General features: G+C 39.9%; 2 protein-coding genes across 2 annotated transcripts; one reads left to right on the top strand and one right to left on the bottom strand.

The window, feature by feature from the left end:
* The first annotated feature begins 1,984 nt into the window (after positions 1-1,984).
* ampd3a (adenosine monophosphate deaminase 3a) lies at positions 1,985-12,829 on the top strand. Its single transcript, XM_068315918.1, has 16 exons — positions 1,985-2,008; positions 2,393-2,461; positions 6,001-6,220; positions 6,348-6,528; positions 6,668-6,833; positions 6,931-7,150; positions 7,223-7,352; positions 7,498-7,692; positions 7,892-8,023; positions 9,650-9,813; positions 9,893-10,019; positions 10,123-10,286; positions 10,378-10,498; positions 11,483-11,656; positions 11,783-11,893; positions 11,996-12,829. Exons 2-16 carry the CDS (start codon positions 2,404-2,406, stop codon positions 12,161-12,163), a joined length of 2,331 nt encoding a protein of 776 aa, XP_068172019.1. The 5' UTR covers positions 1,985-2,008; positions 2,393-2,403; the 3' UTR covers positions 12,164-12,829.
* Positions 12,830-13,471: 642 nt separating this feature from the next.
* lyve1a (lymphatic vessel endothelial hyaluronic receptor 1a) lies at positions 13,472-15,870 on the bottom strand. Its single transcript, XM_068315169.1, has 6 exons — positions 15,711-15,870; positions 15,389-15,572; positions 15,154-15,293; positions 14,268-14,480; positions 14,009-14,081; positions 13,472-13,923 (listed from the first exon to the last, which is right to left on the bottom strand). The coding sequence occupies exons 1-6, from the start codon at positions 15,796-15,798 to the stop codon at positions 13,776-13,778; spliced, it is 846 nt and encodes a 281-aa protein (XP_068171270.1). The 5' UTR covers positions 15,799-15,870; the 3' UTR covers positions 13,472-13,775.
* Positions 15,871-16,587: the final 717 nt, after the last annotated feature.

Genomic DNA, 16,587 nt, shown 5'->3' with positions numbered 1-16,587 from the left:
CACACACACACACACACACACACACATAGACACAATATGCCCACACATACATACAGAACAACCTTTTTCTTGTGCTTATACACAAGATATACAACAATAATTTACATAACATTACATTCAGCTGTTTCTGCACAGCCCATTGCCCATTATATTTAAATTCTTACTATTAGAATATTGTGATGCATTTTGCTTTGTTTAAATCCATTACAGCTCCTCATCGCTGACTATGTTGCTGCATTCTGATGACAGGAGGAGGTTATCATGCCATCTAGTGAGATTGGATGGGTAAAACCCCACAAAGGGTCTGGATTTTGGTTTCAGCTGATTTTAGTGTGATTACTTAAATTAGGTCAGACAGATGAAGGGTCAAATTAAAGTGTTTTAATACCAAGCAGGAACAGCCAGATGGCTTGCTTTACTGCTTTGTTTGTTTCCACCACTTTTCTTCTTCATGGACAAAAGGATAATTATTTCAGAAATAGACTTTGGATTCATGGGTTTCAGTCTGTCATAAAATGAATTTTCAGAATTTTCCTGTAGTGCATCTCATGGCAAACATCAGGTTTGTCCCGGGTGTGGTTGAAACCCACCGAGTCGTTTAAGCAAACTGTGAGCAAACTAAAACATAGTGTTATCGCCATCTAGCGGGGGATAGATTTAAATCTCCTACTTTTAGAATGTGAATTAGGTGTCGTAAACAAAACAATAAAAAGTACACAGTGTTCACCCCTCCATGTTGCTCACTCTCTCTCTCTCTCTCTCTCTCTCTCTCTCTCTCTCTCTCTCTCTCTCTCTCTCTCTCTCTCTCTCTCTCTCTCTCTCTCTCTCTCTCTCTCTCTCTCTCTCTCTCTCTCTCTCTCTCTCTCTCTCTCTCTCTCTCTCTCTCTCTCTCTCTCTCTCTCTCTCTCTCTCTCTCTCTCTCTCTCTCTCTCTCTCTCTCTCTCTCTCTCTCTCTCTCTCAGTTCAGCCAGTCTAAGAATAAATCAATGGATCTGCAGTCTGGCCCATTCAGTGTACAGTAATCTAACTGTGTGACGGTGTCACTGCTCCTGTAAGCCAATCAGCGAGTGACGCCAGTGACAAGATGATGGCATCAGTGTGAACTGATCAGTGTAGGTCAAAAACTAATACCCACTTTCCAAGGCTTACTGTACCCTAAGCTTCAAGGCTTGAATATATTTCCACTGCTGCATTCCGATAGGTATCAATATGATCAGTTTAGTACCTGCTCTTTCTAGCAGGATGTTTGCTGCAATACTGTCACTATTGGCACTTGGTCAACAAAATGAATGAGAAGGGGTTCTGCACAGTCACTGGTGCATACATTTCAGGAAGTCCGGTTTGGCTATCAATTAAAAAGATACAAACCCAGTGCTTAAAGTCAGTCCTCTCTCCGGTCAACTCTGCAAGTAGCCTAATGGTGTGAGCACACAGGATTACCATCATAATCTGAAACAGCACAGAGCTAAATCAGGGACTGCAGCCCCCCTGCTGCTTATGGCCATGTTTACATCTTGGTCCTATTGTGAGGCTTTGAGAGGAGTTCAACATGGTGAGAATACGCATTCTCCAAATGTAAAGCGGATCAATGTGGCTGTGGCACTGTGGATTCAGGAGTTTTAATTTCTTTGCAATAATGCATTTGATGTATATGCAATAATAGACACTTGGTCTTCACACTACTTCTCTTGAAACATCCATAAAATGACAATCGATGCATCAGACAGAAAAGAGAAACTAGGAAAAATATATTCATATTTATATATTAACACATAATTCCCATTAAATTAAAAATAATCATGACTGTGGGCTTTAACAGCTGTTCAGCTGAAGTCTTTGCACAAAGCTGCAGCAGTGAAGGAGTTAAGGATGGAGCGATGTGCCCTGCAGGGCTACGGATGAGATATCATACACTCCAGCCACAACAAACATGCAGCATTACTAAGATGTTTCTCTGAGTGAAATTGTTTTGTTTTTTCACTCTTCAGAGACGCCAGGCCCTGACGAGGTGAGTGGATTTGTCCGACATTAATATTCTGGGAGCAGCGATGACCATGAAATAGCAATTCAAGGAAATTCAAGTCAATTTTATTCATACATCCAGTTATCACAAATGTAAATTTATCTTAAGGGGCTAAAAATTTGTGCAGCAAATAAAACCTCCTATCCGCAGTTGTTTGAATTGTATAAGAAAAAACTCCTTTAACATGGAAAATAATGGAAAATGCAAAACATCACTTTATGTATCATTACAACATCCTGTGAGGCTATATGAATGGTTTGTGTATATCCACATCTAAACCCATCTATTGGTGGAATAACTAGAGGATATCTGTTCAGGATAGATCTTCGTGAGTGCACATCCATCCCTTCTCCCTCTCCTCTTCTCCAGGCCGTGGAAAGATGAGAAGAGGAGACACGCCTCTTTTAAAGCAGCAGTCAAGTCCTTGCTTGGGAAGGAGTGAGCCTCTTTACTTTTCCATCACTGTGTCTATGTAATATTAATGCACTTCTCTTGTGCTGCTGACATGGCTCTGTGACTTTGACATTTAACCATCTCAGAGGCTGAGCCAATGAGAGCAGTAACAGGGCTAACAAAAGTCCATGAAAATGGGGTAAACTAAGGGGTCTGACGGAGGGGCTGGGAGTGGTTGAGTAACGACCTCAAGAAGCTTCCAACTGGAGAAAATAGAGAATAGGAAATAATGAATGAATACAGAGTGAGCACCATTAAGATAATCCCCACATTAATGTCTAATAATGTTTTCTGGGAAGCTTCACTGGAATATTATTTCTCAGCCATTCCATCCAATGTTTGCTAAAGTGCTTTTTCACATCAATTAGAGAAATATCTGATTTGCCAATTTGGTGATTCTATTATAGACAGAAAGACTTACATTGTATGGATCCTTCTGCGGTGATTGTGTTGGAGTTGCATGCACCATGATGTTATTTTCTTTCAAAGATATCATCACATTAATAATTATGAATCAATATCTTATTTCACATGTGTCAAACTCAAGGCCCGCGGGCCAAATATGGCCCGCCACATAATTTTATGTGGCCCACATGAGCATAAAAGGCCAGAGTGTTTCAAAACAAATGGGCCAAAAGTGTACTTTGACAAAAAAACTACATTTTCCACAATGCAGTAAATCAGCCCATATTAACTTTGACAAAATATTTAGAAAAAAAGTTGCGTTTGATGTTACTTTTCTTCATTCACTTTGATAGTTTGATCCTTGATTGATGGAATTTTGTGGGTTTCATAACCTGACAAATTAAAAAGATTTATGTTATAACAGAGAAACAAGTAAATATAGTTTTTCTGAGCAACTGTTAATGTTTGTAACTTGAATAAATAATAGATTTAGAGTTATTTAACATTAAGAGTACTTACTTTTTTTTTTACATTGTATTGAGTCACATTTAGTTACATTTATAAGTCGCATCTGGCCCTTTGAGGACAATCATTATGCAGATGTGGACCTCAGTGAAAATGAGTTTGACACATCTGTCACATTTCATTTTCACAAGTTATTCCCTAAATTTAAAAAAATGTAAATTTAGGAAATAACTGAATTTATAGCCATGTGTCCGGCAGAAGTAAAGCTATTAATGACTTTACATCTTTACAAGTGACTCTACAAGTGAAGTATGTAGAAATGCAGGACTTGACTTGCTGTCCGATCACAAGCAGATGTGATTGTGAACAGACATGAATCTGCTTACTGAGCAGAATTCTTGGAGCTCTGTACATGAGTCAGATATGATCAAATAAAATACACATTTTTCTGTTCACAATTGACAAATTTATTGAATTAATGTTGTGGAAATTAATTTGTGGAAATGCTGCACTATAAATACACAATCACCTGTCCATTTTCTCCTGCCTATACAGAGTCACCATAACAACACATTATGAAGTGTAATATATGGCTTTGCTTCATACTGTATATTATTACTAATATGGTAAGAGCATCAGTTGTCTTTGCTTTCACACAAACATGAGTGGTAATCTGAGACTTTAAGGTAATCTGAGGTAATCTTTAATTAAAAGCATGCCGAGAAATAATTAGATAATCAGTAAAAGTTGCTTCTGTCCACATGGTCGGATCAACCCATTAAGCAGATAAAGGTAAAGATTATCTGGTAAAGTGTGAATCTGTAAATGTAAGCATTGACTGTTGCCTCTGGCCTGTGTTAGCATGAGTTTTTCTGAATTTAAAGCCTGTTTTTTTGTTTTTCACAGCTTTTGTGTTGTCGGTTTTGTCATCTGAGCACTTTTCTTTTCCTCTGATTTTTAAGTCCACTAAATCCTACATTTCTTAGACAGCATGGGCCTTCCAGTCTGGAGGCCACAACAAAATCCTTTTCATCTTGTATCTGAAGTGTGTGCCACAACAACACCACAGCTTGGCTCGGCTCCTTTCACACAGTGCACGCCGTCCCATAGAGCTCCACAGCAGCTCTAACAGTTCATGTCAGGATAATGCTGTGTGTTTGAATGACAGGCCTCATGAAGCAACGTCCTCAAATGGAACATTGGCTTTTGTGACGTCATGCAATGTGTCCTCTAATTTCAGCACTCCAGCACCCCCACCCGTAACCTTTATCAGTGAGGATATCAGCAGGATACTGTCTGTTCACTCACATTATCTCCACCCTGATATAGGGGTTTGTGTTAAACATAGGAGTGTACAGTCGTAAAAATACACTGAAATGTAGATAATGACGCAGACTTGTTAAGCATAAGAATAACAGCTATTATGAAGAAAGGAGTGAAACTATAAAATAATGTCTATAAGTAATCAATAAGGTTACTATGAAGTAAGTGTAAGTCTTGAGACTTAAATGAAACTAGTTGACAAGTTATTTTCAGCTGTCATTGAACTGGTGCACAATTCAAATGTTTTGTATTTCAGTATGATGGTAACACCATGAATATTTGACAGGAACAATTAACATTTCAATTACCCATTTCAGTCACTTGCTGGTAATAAACATGATTGTTATAAAAACTTTCAAAATTTTAGTGAAAGTTTACCTCAGACTGATGACACGTCTTAAAAAGTGAAACATAGCCATACGGAAAAGTGTAAAGACAAACAAAAACACTATTTTCTGGACTATGAGGCGCACTGGATTATAAGGCACATCCCTAATGAATTGTTTATTTTTTATAAATTATTTCATATATAAGGCGCACTGGATTATAAGGCGCACTGTAGGTTTATGAGAACATTATAAGCTTTTGGTGAGCCTTATAGTGTGGAAAATACTGTACTGGCGAAGACAACAAAACAAAATGTTGTTCCTTTTTATAGAACTAATATTGTAAAAGTTAACGGTAGATGCATACTGTAACTCCACCAAAGTTACTCTCACTTCCAGAACATTTGATGAAGGGAAATTGCTGTTGGGTTATTTCTTCTTTTCCTTTCGGCTTTTCCCTTCAGGGGTTGCCACAGCGAATCCTCCATCTAGCCCTGTCCTTTGCATCCTCTTCTCTCACACCAACTACCTTCATGTCTTTCCTCTTTACATCCATAAACCTCCTCTTTGGTCTTCCTCTAGGCCTCCTGCCTGGCAGTTCAAAACTCAGCATCCTTCTACCAATATATTCACTATCTCTCCTCTGGACATGTCCAAACCATCTTAGTCTGTCCTCTCTGGCTTTATCTCCAAGCTGTTGGGTTATTTATGACACCATAATAAGTGATGTATTATTGTGTTGTTGTGATTTGTGCTAATGAGACATGAACATCTGCAGAAAGTTGGTGTCATTTGAACCAATAAACAAAAAACACTTGATACAGTTGTCTGCAGGTGGAGATGTTGTGCAGCATTCAGATGGACGCAGTGCACATAAATCTTTCCACAGGTAGATCTGTGTGTTTACAAAACAGAACAAACTGGTCAGGGCAGGATGGACAGCTTATTAGAGTGGGTCCTCTTCCCGCTATCGGCCATTTTACTCCAGCTTCTACCGTCTTGCAGGTATGTCTCGTCAGTTCCCGAAGCTAACTCTGAGTGAAGCAGAGGAGGAGACACAACTGCTAGCAGAGAAAGTATATGCATCAGCGCTTAAGGAAGAAGACCACAATGTTGTTTCATTGTTCACTGTGCCTGAGGAATGTCCAATCAGCCTTCAGCAAGCCAAGGAACATGAACTGCTTAAAGAGCTGGCAGAGCAGCAGTCAGAGGAGAGCACCAAGAGGTAGATGTCGTTGTTGTTGTTGTTGGCCAGGAAGCAAAACTCACATTTAAAAAAAAAAAAAAAATTAAAAAAACTTACATCTATTCTTCTTAAATGTTTGATCGTTTAAGGTGTTCTCTTTTTACAGGAGGAAAAGCTTGAAGATGATTCGTTCCCAGTCAATGTGCCTGCAGATCCCAGTGAATGCAGACTGGACATGGTCGGTGGCAGTGCCGCCATTTTTGTCTCCCAGTTCCACTGGGTCATCAGTGCCAGAAACCTGCCCTGAATACCAGAGAGTTACCATTAGTGGTGATTACTGTGCTGGAGTAAGTGTTGTGCAAGAGCAACGACATCACAAACTGTCTTCACCCAATTATTATATGCAGAAAAAACTGTTTTGTACACTTACCAAATAGCTAAATGAGAACACATTTCAGTTTTAATTTATGTGTCGTGTCCATTCAGATCACAGTGGAAGACTACGAGCAGGCTGCCAAAAGTCTATTTAAAGCTCTTCTTATTCGGGAGAAATACTCAAAGCTAGCCTATCACAGATTCTGCAGAACCACGGCCCAGTTCCTCCGCAGTTCCAAGAACATGAGATGGATGGAAGAAGATGAAGTTCTACCAGGTTTGAATTTTTTTTTTTTGCCTGTTGAACGGTTGCTTTCACTGCTGTTGAATTCTGTTTGTGACAACTGTAATAGAACAGCATGGTGGCCTTTCAGATATGAGCCCATCTCCAAATGATGGGGAAGATCCCTACAGCATAGAGGGCATCCCTGAGAACCTGAACTATGAACTGAAGATGAAGGATGGGATAGTACATATGTATGACAATGCTGAGGCTCTGAGAGAGAACAACCCCCACGACCTTCCTTATCCTGACCTAGAGACCTTTGCCATAGACCTGAGTCATGTTCTGGCTATGATTGCAGATGGACCCACGTAAGTTGCCAAAACAAAAAAAAGATGCTACAGCTAGGCTGACTGGATAAATAACCTGCTTTGAATTTTCAGGAAGACCTACTGTCACAGACGTCTAAACTTCTTGAGTTCCAAGTTCCACCTCCATGAGATGCTCAATGAGATGGCTGAGCTGAAAGAGCTGAAGAGTGTGCCCCATAGAGATTTCTATAATGTCAGAAAGGTTAGAATTCGATATACAAATGTAAAAAAAAATGTTTCACAAAGACCAGCAACGCAAAACTACCTCAGTATGTGTGCACTTAGTTTGAACGGCTTTATAAGGAGGAATCAGCAGGCTGAATGTGGACTTTGTTTCTTTGTCGCAGGTGGACACACATATCCATGCTGCTGCCTGTATGTCTCAGAAACACCTGTTGACTTTCATTCAGAAAACATACAAGACCGATGCCGACCGTGTGGTGCTGGAAAAGGCCGGACAAAAGATGACTCTGCAGCAGGTTTTCCGCAGCCTCAATATGGACCCCTACGACCTCACTGTGGATTCCCTGGATGTGCATGCAGTAAGAAGTAGCATTAGTTCTGTGTTCATTTATGAATAAGTTGAACAGATTGAGATTCTCAGGAACAATCAATCTTATGTATGCCAAAATTGTCATTTCATTCTTGCTGCCTCTAATTAATGTCACTCATTGCGGTTGCCACTGCAGATAAATGTCGGCATCATCCTGTTTTCATGCATGAACTTCAAAAACTTTACAGGGGAGACACACTTTCCACCGGTTTGATAAGTTCAATACCAAGTACAACCCAGTGGGAGCAAGTGAACTTCGAGAAATCTTCCTAAAAACAGACAACCTCATTGGTGGAGACTATTTTGCTCGCATCATAAAGGTATCAAACTATATAATCCTACATTAATACACTGCTCACAAAAGTTAAAGGAACACTTTTTTAATTTGGCCTGGCATGAAATCAATTAAACCTGTCTGATAATTTTCTGGTTTGTTTAACAGCTGAGGGCATTGTCAATCACTTTTAACTGTATTGGTGTTCATGGAATTAACAGCAGGTGCACGACAGTGGCAACAATTAGAAAACCCTCAAAACAGGACTGGTTTTACATGTGGCGGTCATCTCAAGTTTCTCCCTCTTGACCTTTTTTGCTGGTTTACCATTCGTGCTGGTTTTGGCTTGAGCGATTATCTCTACTGGCAGTATGAGGTGATTCCTTAACCCTACAGAAGTTGCACAGGTTGTCCAAATTCTCCAGGACGGCACATCCACACATTCTGCAGCAAGAAGGTTTAATGTGTCTCCCAGCACAATCTCCAGAACATGGAGATTTCAGGAGACTGGTGGTATTCTCAGAGAGCTGGACAGGGCCGTACAGGGTCCTCAACCCATCTGCAGGACCGATACCTGCAAGGCGGAACAGGCTGAGCACTGCTCGTGCCCTACAGAATGACCTCCAGAGGGCCACTGGCATGAATGTCTCTACCCAAACAATCAGGAACAGACTTCATGAAGGTGGCGTGAGGGCCCGACGTCCTGTAGTGGGCCCTGTGCTCATTGCCCAGCACCGTGGAGCTCAACTGGCATTTGCTCAAGAACACCAGAATTGGCAAATCCGCCACTGGCGCCCTCTACTTTTCACAGACGAGAGCAGGTTCACCCTGAGCACCTGTGATTGGTGTGAAAGAGTCTGGAGAAAACAAGGGGAACGTTATGCTGCCTGCAACGTCGTTCAACATGACAGGTTTGGTGGTGGGTCAGTGATGGTCTGGTGAGGCATATCCATGGGGGGACGCACAGACCTCTACTGCCTAGGAAATGGTGCTCTGACTGCCATAAGGTGTCGAAATGAAATCCCTGAGCCCATTGTCAGACCCTATGCTGGTGCAGTAGGTCCTGGTTTCCTCCTAATGCACGACAATGCCCGGCCTCATGTGGCAAGAGTATGCAGGCAGTACCTGGAGGATGAAGGAATTGAAACAATTGAATCTCCTTCATGTCCCCTGACTTAAACCCAATAGAACATCTGTGGGATTATGTTTAAGTCCATTAGGTGCCGCCAGGTTGCTCCTCAGGAAATGGAAAGGAAGGAAATGCCACAAGACACCTTTAATCGTCTCATTACGAGCATGCCGCAACGTTGTCAAGCATGCATACAAGCTTGTGGGGGCCACACAAGATACTGAAAAGCCTTTTGAGTTGCAGATATTAAGTTTTTGAAAAAATGGATTAGCCTGCCACATCTTCATTTCACTCTGATTTTAGGGTGTCTACACAAATGAGTCATCTGTAGGCTGAAAACTTTTATTTCCATTAAAAGACTTGGCATCCTTTTGTTCCTAGGACATTGCCCTGTCATTATTTGTACAGATATCCAACTTCATATTGAGATCTGATGTATCTAATGTGTTTCTTTTAAGTGCTCCTTTAATCTTTGTGAGCAGTATATACAGTAATCTGAACAACTGCAGAGAGACATCAGCACACTCTTCTCACCTCACACAGGAAGTAGCCCATGACCTGGAGGAGAGTAAGTACCAGTACGCAGAGCCACGCCTTTCCATATATGGATCTTCTCCAGAGGAGTGGCACAGTTTGTCAAAGTGGTTCATCCACCACAAACTATACTCTCCAAACATGAGGTGGATGATTCAAGTGCCCAGAATATAGTGAGTTCTGTACTCACAAGAAACATAAACATGTCTAGCAATTACACAAGATATAAGAGGACGTTTTTATTTGTTTCAGTGATATTTTCAGGTCAAGGAAGCTTGTACCTAATTTTGCCAAAATGCTGGAGAACATATTCCTTCCTCTGTTTGAAGCCACTGTTAACCCACAGAAGCACAAAGAACTTCATGTCTTCCTGAAATATGTAAGATGTTTCCTGTTATATTTTGGGATATACTAAAAGCTGCAAATATTTTCAAATATTTTACAAACACATTCCTTTATTGAATGAGTCTTTGTGTGCTCAGGTGTCTGGCTTTGACAGTGTGGACGATGAGTCCAAACACAGCGATCACATGTTCTCCTTCAGGAGCCCAAAGCCAGAGCAGTGGACCGCAGACAACAACCCCCCCTACAGTTATTATATCTTCCACATGTATGCAAACATCATGGTCCTCAACAACCTCAGAAAGTAAGAGCCTGTGCCTCCTCTCCTATAAAACACATCCATCTTCATGGATTATTATTTTGTCATTAAAGTATATCCTTTTTGTCCTCTATAGAGAGCAGGGACTGAGTACCTTCCAGTTCCGTCCCCACTGTGGAGAAGCTGGATCAATCACTCACTTGGTATCCGCCTTCCTCACATCTGACAACATCTCACATGGGCTTAACTTGAAGAAGGTATCTGTTGCCAAAATAATTGTTCATGCATTACAGAACACATAATCTGGAATAGAATCACCATAATCTTAGAATATAGAGCACATGATGCAAAATTAAATCCCAAATGAACTTTTCTTTCTTCTGATTGTCTTAAAAACTTTTTTGGTTTTGTGTTTTTGGCTTGTGCAGTGAAAAACGTTTTTGGTTATGTTTTTTGGTAAACTTTGTTAGGTTTCATTCAGACGTTCTACAGTCATTCAAGTGATCCACAATGTAGAACATAAAACATACTGTATAATCCTGTAGAAAAAGATATATATTATACTATATAACATACTTTACTTAACTAACTGGAACAACAACCTCCAACAACCTCCTTGTAAAGAGTTATCTGAGTTATCACATGTGAAACAGCAGCAAACACCTCTCTCTAGTAACCACGCAGCCGAGGACACGACCAAAACATATGCATAAGATCTGCAGGTGATTGATGGCACCTGTCATAAACTAGAGAGACAGAGCTGTACTTCTTAGACATCCAGATGTTGGTGTAATGGCCACGATGAACAAGTTTATGCTGTGTAAGAGAATGCTTGGAACAAATGCAAGACTTACGCACCCATTCCAAGAATTGCGACTAGAGCTCATCAGATGCAGGCTCCCCTATATCTCCCTCTCAAAGGGTCTTTATTTAGCTTAAAGACTTTTTACACAATAAGGCTATTTGATTGTAGAGAACTGAGATGGAACCATTCAGCTTAGGAACCGGCAAAAGCAAAGCATCTAGGCCAGAGTCCTCAGGTAAACTAGAAAAAGTAGGGGAGTTACTTCGAACATAGCTACAACGTAAATATTTGAAAAAAATATTGAGAAGGAAGAGAAAATTTGACTGTAAGTTGTTGAAAGTGGCAAAAATATTGTAAATAAATCTTTAAGTTTGGATACCAAGGATTGACTGGATGAGAAAAGTATTTATTCTTTTTCAACGCTTATTTTCCTCAGAGCCCCGTGTTGCAGTACCTGTACTACCTCGCCCAGGTGCCGATTGCAATGTCTCCACTCAGCAACAACAGTTTGTTCCTAGAATACTCCAAAAATCCTCTCAGGGAGTTTCTGCACAAAGGCCTGTGTGTTTCCCTGTCTACAGATGACCCTATGCAATTCCACTATACCAAGGTAACCAGATACAAATAGACAAGAAACAATGTCAAAGCTGTGCTGCAGTGTGCCAGTATCTTTGCACCAATTATGCTACTCAATGCACTTTAGATGTCTTTTTTTCTGTATTATTTCTGATTCTAGGAACCACTGATGGAAGAGTATGCCATAGCAGCTCAGTTATGGAAGCTCAGTACCTGTGATGTGTGTGAAATAGCCAGGAACAGTGTGCTTCAAAGCGGACTACCTGATCAGGTGCAGTAATTCCTCTTTTTTTAACATCAGCTCATTGCTGGCCAAACCCACATTACATATGGTTAGTAGTGAACATGTCATATGTGCATTTTTTCTTTACAGGAAAAGAAACACTTCGTAGGAGTGAACTATTTGTCAGACGGACCGGAAGGGAATGACATCCGCTGTACCAACGTCGCCCAGATCCGAATGGCCTACAGACACGAGACGCTGTGCAATGAGCTTAGCTTCATAGTCGACGCAGTGAAGTCTGAAGTGATGAATGAATGAAATGAACTCAAGACAGAATCCGAGCATGATGGGCTCTCAGTCATCACCATTATTTTGAAGACCGCCAATTTTACTCTAATAAAGCAAGTAGTCTTAAAGCCTAATCCAACGAGAAGCTCTCCCCATAGCTAATACTTAAAAAATAAGAACATTGCTTATTCAAATCCAAACTGAACAGTGTCGGTGAAAAATGTGCTGAAAGCAGATAGAAACAAACCCATCATTCACTTTTCAACATTCAGCTTCATAAAATGTATTTTCATTGGATGAGCTTACAGTATATCTAAAATAAAACTATAACTGATCCAGTAACCTTCTCAGCATGGCCAGTATTTATAAAACTAGGAGGTCATCATATCGCTCACACTGAAACGGAAAGAGGACATAGAAATTAACTAAATCAAATACAGACAAGACTGCAGTCAAATTTCTGTGGAGCTGTATAATGTGAATTGCACGGTGTTGGGAACAGGTGGGTGGGTTTCCTAACCTGCATTGAGATGTTTGAGGCCAGGAGTCCTGATTCGAATGAGTTAACATATTGCCTGTTGCATAACACTAGCAGTTATTTACAGGGTTTAAGATGTGGTAATTACTGCAAGCAGAACATTTTTTTCACCATGGGTTCAATATGTCACACATGTCACTTGTCAGATGTTTGAGATAATGGAGGGTTGAAGCTGATTTAAACATTTTAAATAAATTATTGAAATCATGCATGCACATGTTGTCTCTCTCAGAAAGTAGTACTGTTGAATAAGTGTATAAAAGCTGAGTGAACACAACTTAGAATAAACTGAATATGTGACACATAAGAAGAACAAGAGATTTTTATTCTAAGCTTACAAACAATTAAATTTTATATTCTAATATAGTATGGAAAAACGTTGCTGTCCCGTCCTCACCTGCTACTTCCGCATTGCCCGTAACGGAGGTTGCTACGGGCTAATAATACAAAACGCTAAAATACAATATTGCTGTAGTATGATTTATATTTTTATTCGTATTTACTGTACAATAACATGATATAATGTGCAGTCAATGGTTTACCAGTGATTTTATGATTACATCATTGTGGTTGACAGACGTAAATTACAATTACACTGCTCAGAAGATTTTGCTCAGTTAAAGTGAATGGATGGATGGATGGATGGATGGATGGATGGATGGATGGATTGATGGATGGATTGATGGATGGACGAACCACTTCAATCAGATTTAATATCTGTAACCCCAACGCCACAGCAGTCATGGTGAATGAAGACTGGGGCCTTCCATCTGACTCTCCTTTAAAAAAGTTGAATCATGTGGGAGATAATAGAGTTTATATCACATATAAACAGTAACATTCATTTAAAAAAAACGTTTTTCGAAACGTTATACAAACACTTTATTTACATGTGTGTTCATTATCTGAAGCAGCAAATATGAAAAAAAGGTCTTCGATCGTCACAGAAACTGTACGGAATATATCGCCATCTAGTGGCTAAACTGCAACATGCAATAACTCCATATTACATAAAATATGCAATACATCCACTTTTACTCTCAAATAAAATGAAGCACACTACAGAAAATGATTGTGTCATCATTATATCTCATCAGAACATATTCAGCTTGAATTGCTGTCCACATCTATCCGCTCATCTTCCTGAGCAGCTTTCTTGGTTTCCTTTATATTTTTCAAACACGTCCACTGTTCTGTCTGGACATATTCCTCCTGTTGCTTCATGTCAGTGTTCAGAATGCGACTTCTTCTCCTGTCCACAGAGAGAAACAAACACAATACATTAACAGATGCAAATGCTGCAAAAAATAATCATCTTTCTTTTTAGTTTTCCTTACATTTTTATATATGCAGGGATGATTACTGCAATGAGGACAATGGCAAAGGTTGAGGTGATGATGATAGCCATTACTGGAAGGACGAAAGGAAAAGAAAGATGAATGAAAAGACCCGAAACAAAACAAAAATCAATCCAAAAATTCATAAATTTAAAGTTCCCTCTTATTTGTTTTTATTTATTGTGCTTTTATTGTCTGTGCAGCATGATAAAAAGTTGTTTTGCAGAATTAATTATGTGGTGAATAAAAATGATCATACTTCCAGAGGAGCCTTGTGCATTGCCAACAAAGCGGGCTGGTTCTCTTTCACTGTCTTTGGCTTTGGGAGCTGAGGAGTAAGGAGGACCAGGAGGTGAAGATGAAAATGTGGAGTACGTGTTCTGGGTGGAGGTTGCTGCCTCAGAGGGAGCCTGAGTTTCCCTGCTGCTCAAAGGGCTATCGGTTGTAGCATCCTCCAATTGTCTTGCAGCATCTGTTCATATACGTCAAGACCATGAGAGATTAGATAAATGCTGATCATGATGAATGTACCTTTGTAATGTTCACACTGGTATCCAATTTGTTTTCCGTTTGTAACTAATGGAAAACACTGCCTATGGCTGCTGTTTACATGTATGTAATATTTTAATGTAATGTTTTTGAATGGATGGTAATGTTTTTTTTTCCAGCTGCGGTAATTGTTTAATTGATCCTTTTATTAAAATTATGTAAAAATAATACTCAATACTACTCATTTTACCAATTCTATATACTTCACTCTAACAGTTTATCATAAAAATGGAAAAAAAGTAATTTCCATTTTAAAAAAAAGTAAGGTAGAATGTATTGTGATGTAGAACATACTAGAAAATATAGTCCAAATGTCCAGCCATCCATCCCTGCTTTAATTATTAAACCCCCTCCACACACACACACACACACACACACACACACACACACACACACACACACACACACACACACACACACACACACACACACACACACACACACACACACACACACACACACACACACACACACACACACACACACACACACACACACACACACACACACACACACACACACACACACACACACACTGTTTTGTTTAAAGAACAATTAATGATATATTTTTTTAAAAACAGGTCAAGACATCATACCTGATTCATTAAAACAAAATGCATCAAACTTCTGTGTAACGGCAGCTCGCCACATCACCAAGCCTTTCTTGTTTTGACCACAGTTAGAAAGAGCTGTCCTGCGGGGAATGACTGCAAGATGTTCATCTACCCATCCAAACCTACAGAAAACAAACACGTTGGAACATCAGGCATCTTCTTTTAAACTCCAATATGATGATGGAGGTGACCTTGTGCTTATTGTCTCTGGTCTTACCTGCATGTTTCTAAGCCTTGATCTAGAGCATCTTTTACTTGAGCTCTTGAGGCTAAGTATGCTCCGAGGGACCAGCAGAGGGTCCGGGCATCAGAGGCGTTGTATGCATACTCAACAACGTCCAGGCCATTAACATAGCTGACCTGGAATACTCCAGCAATGCTCCTGTTTGCTGCTGGGAAAACTGGAGACACCATATGATAAAATTTTTAAATTTATGATTAACATGATGAAAAACATTCAAATTAAACAAATTCTACGTTTAGGAACATGAGACAAATATTTTACACTAAAACAGAAAGAAAACAATGGAATGACTTACCTTTGATGTGACTCGTGTCAATAAATTGTTGGGAGAGGATTTGAGTGATGGACAACACTGATGTGATGTAAAGCCCCAACATTTTCATTACCGGTCAGAGCAGAAGCGTATGAATGTGAAGGATAACAAAGTGGTGCCCTCTTTATGAGTCTGTGAGCAAGATGACAGGGTTAAATAGAGGTGATTATGCTCAAAAGGGTGTGTGGACTCTGTCATCACCAGAGGGAAAGGAAAAGGAAAAGGGAAGTTGTGCTCACAGGTCAGATCAACAGCCATCATATGTTCAAAGAGCAGGGCCCGAGAGAAAAAGAGATAAATCTAACTTGCCATCATGAGATTAAGCTATACTCATTCTATGGAAGGAAAACATTCAAGGAATAAGCCTTTTTATTTCTTTTTCAGATTCATAGATTGTAATATATTTGTTGGATTAATTGTGGAACCAAACGTTGTAATCCTCAGAATAAATTACAGAACACTTAAAAACGTTCATGATGTACACGTGACAGTGTCCTTGTTGAAGGATTACTAACATCTGACGTGGACACTCAGTCCAAATGATTTCCTCCCATGAGGCATTGCTCAGTAATGAACATACTTATGATCTCTGCTATCCTCCAATGATCCTTTGGCACACGACAGCATCCCACTTCCACAAAAACATCTCTGCACATGAACGCACAGTGTGAAATGACGGAAAGAGCGCTGACGAACATGCAGCACAGTTGTTGTCAAATGTGAAATGTCAGCATGGGTAATATGATGATCTGGAGTGTGGGAAGGACAGGTCATTGGAAGTTTGTGTGGGGAAATGTAGGGTCATTTTAATACCCACAAGACTGGAGTGAGGTGCAAGTTAAGTTAATTTTCCATGATG

Source organism: Antennarius striatus, chromosome 1, assembly GCF_040054535.1.
Source record: "Antennarius striatus isolate MH-2024 chromosome 1, ASM4005453v1, whole genome shotgun sequence".
NCBI classification, from domain to species: Eukaryota; Metazoa; Chordata; class Actinopteri; order Lophiiformes; family Antennariidae; genus Antennarius; species Antennarius striatus.
Note: the sequence above shows the minus strand (reverse complement) of the source record. Positions and strands in the feature narration are given on the sequence as shown.

Excerpts from the sequence above, each read along its gene's own strand:
- ampd3a (XM_068315918.1), top strand. The coding sequence starts at position 2,404 with ATGAGAAGAGGAGACACGCCTCTTTTAAAGCAGCAGTCAAGTCCTTGC. Across the intron at positions 7,151-7,222 it reads ATGATTGCAGATGGACCCAC|GAAGACCTACTGTCACAGAC; the intron begins GTAAGTTGCCAA and ends TTGAATTTTCAG. Across the intron at positions 8,024-9,649 it reads ATTTTGCTCGCATCATAAAG|GAAGTAGCCCATGACCTGGA; the intron begins GTATCAAACTAT and ends CACCTCACACAG.
- lyve1a (XM_068315169.1), bottom strand. The coding sequence starts at position 15,798 with ATGAAAATGTTGGGGCTTTACATCACATCAGTGTTGTCCATCACTCAA. Across the intron at positions 15,573-15,710 it reads TGACACGAGTCACATCAAAG|TTTTCCCAGCAGCAAACAGG; the intron begins GTAAGTCATTCC and ends TGGTGTCTCCAG. Across the intron at positions 13,924-14,008 it reads ATCCCTGCATATATAAAAAT|GAGAAGAAGTCGCATTCTGA; the intron begins GTAAGGAAAACT and ends CTCTGTGGACAG.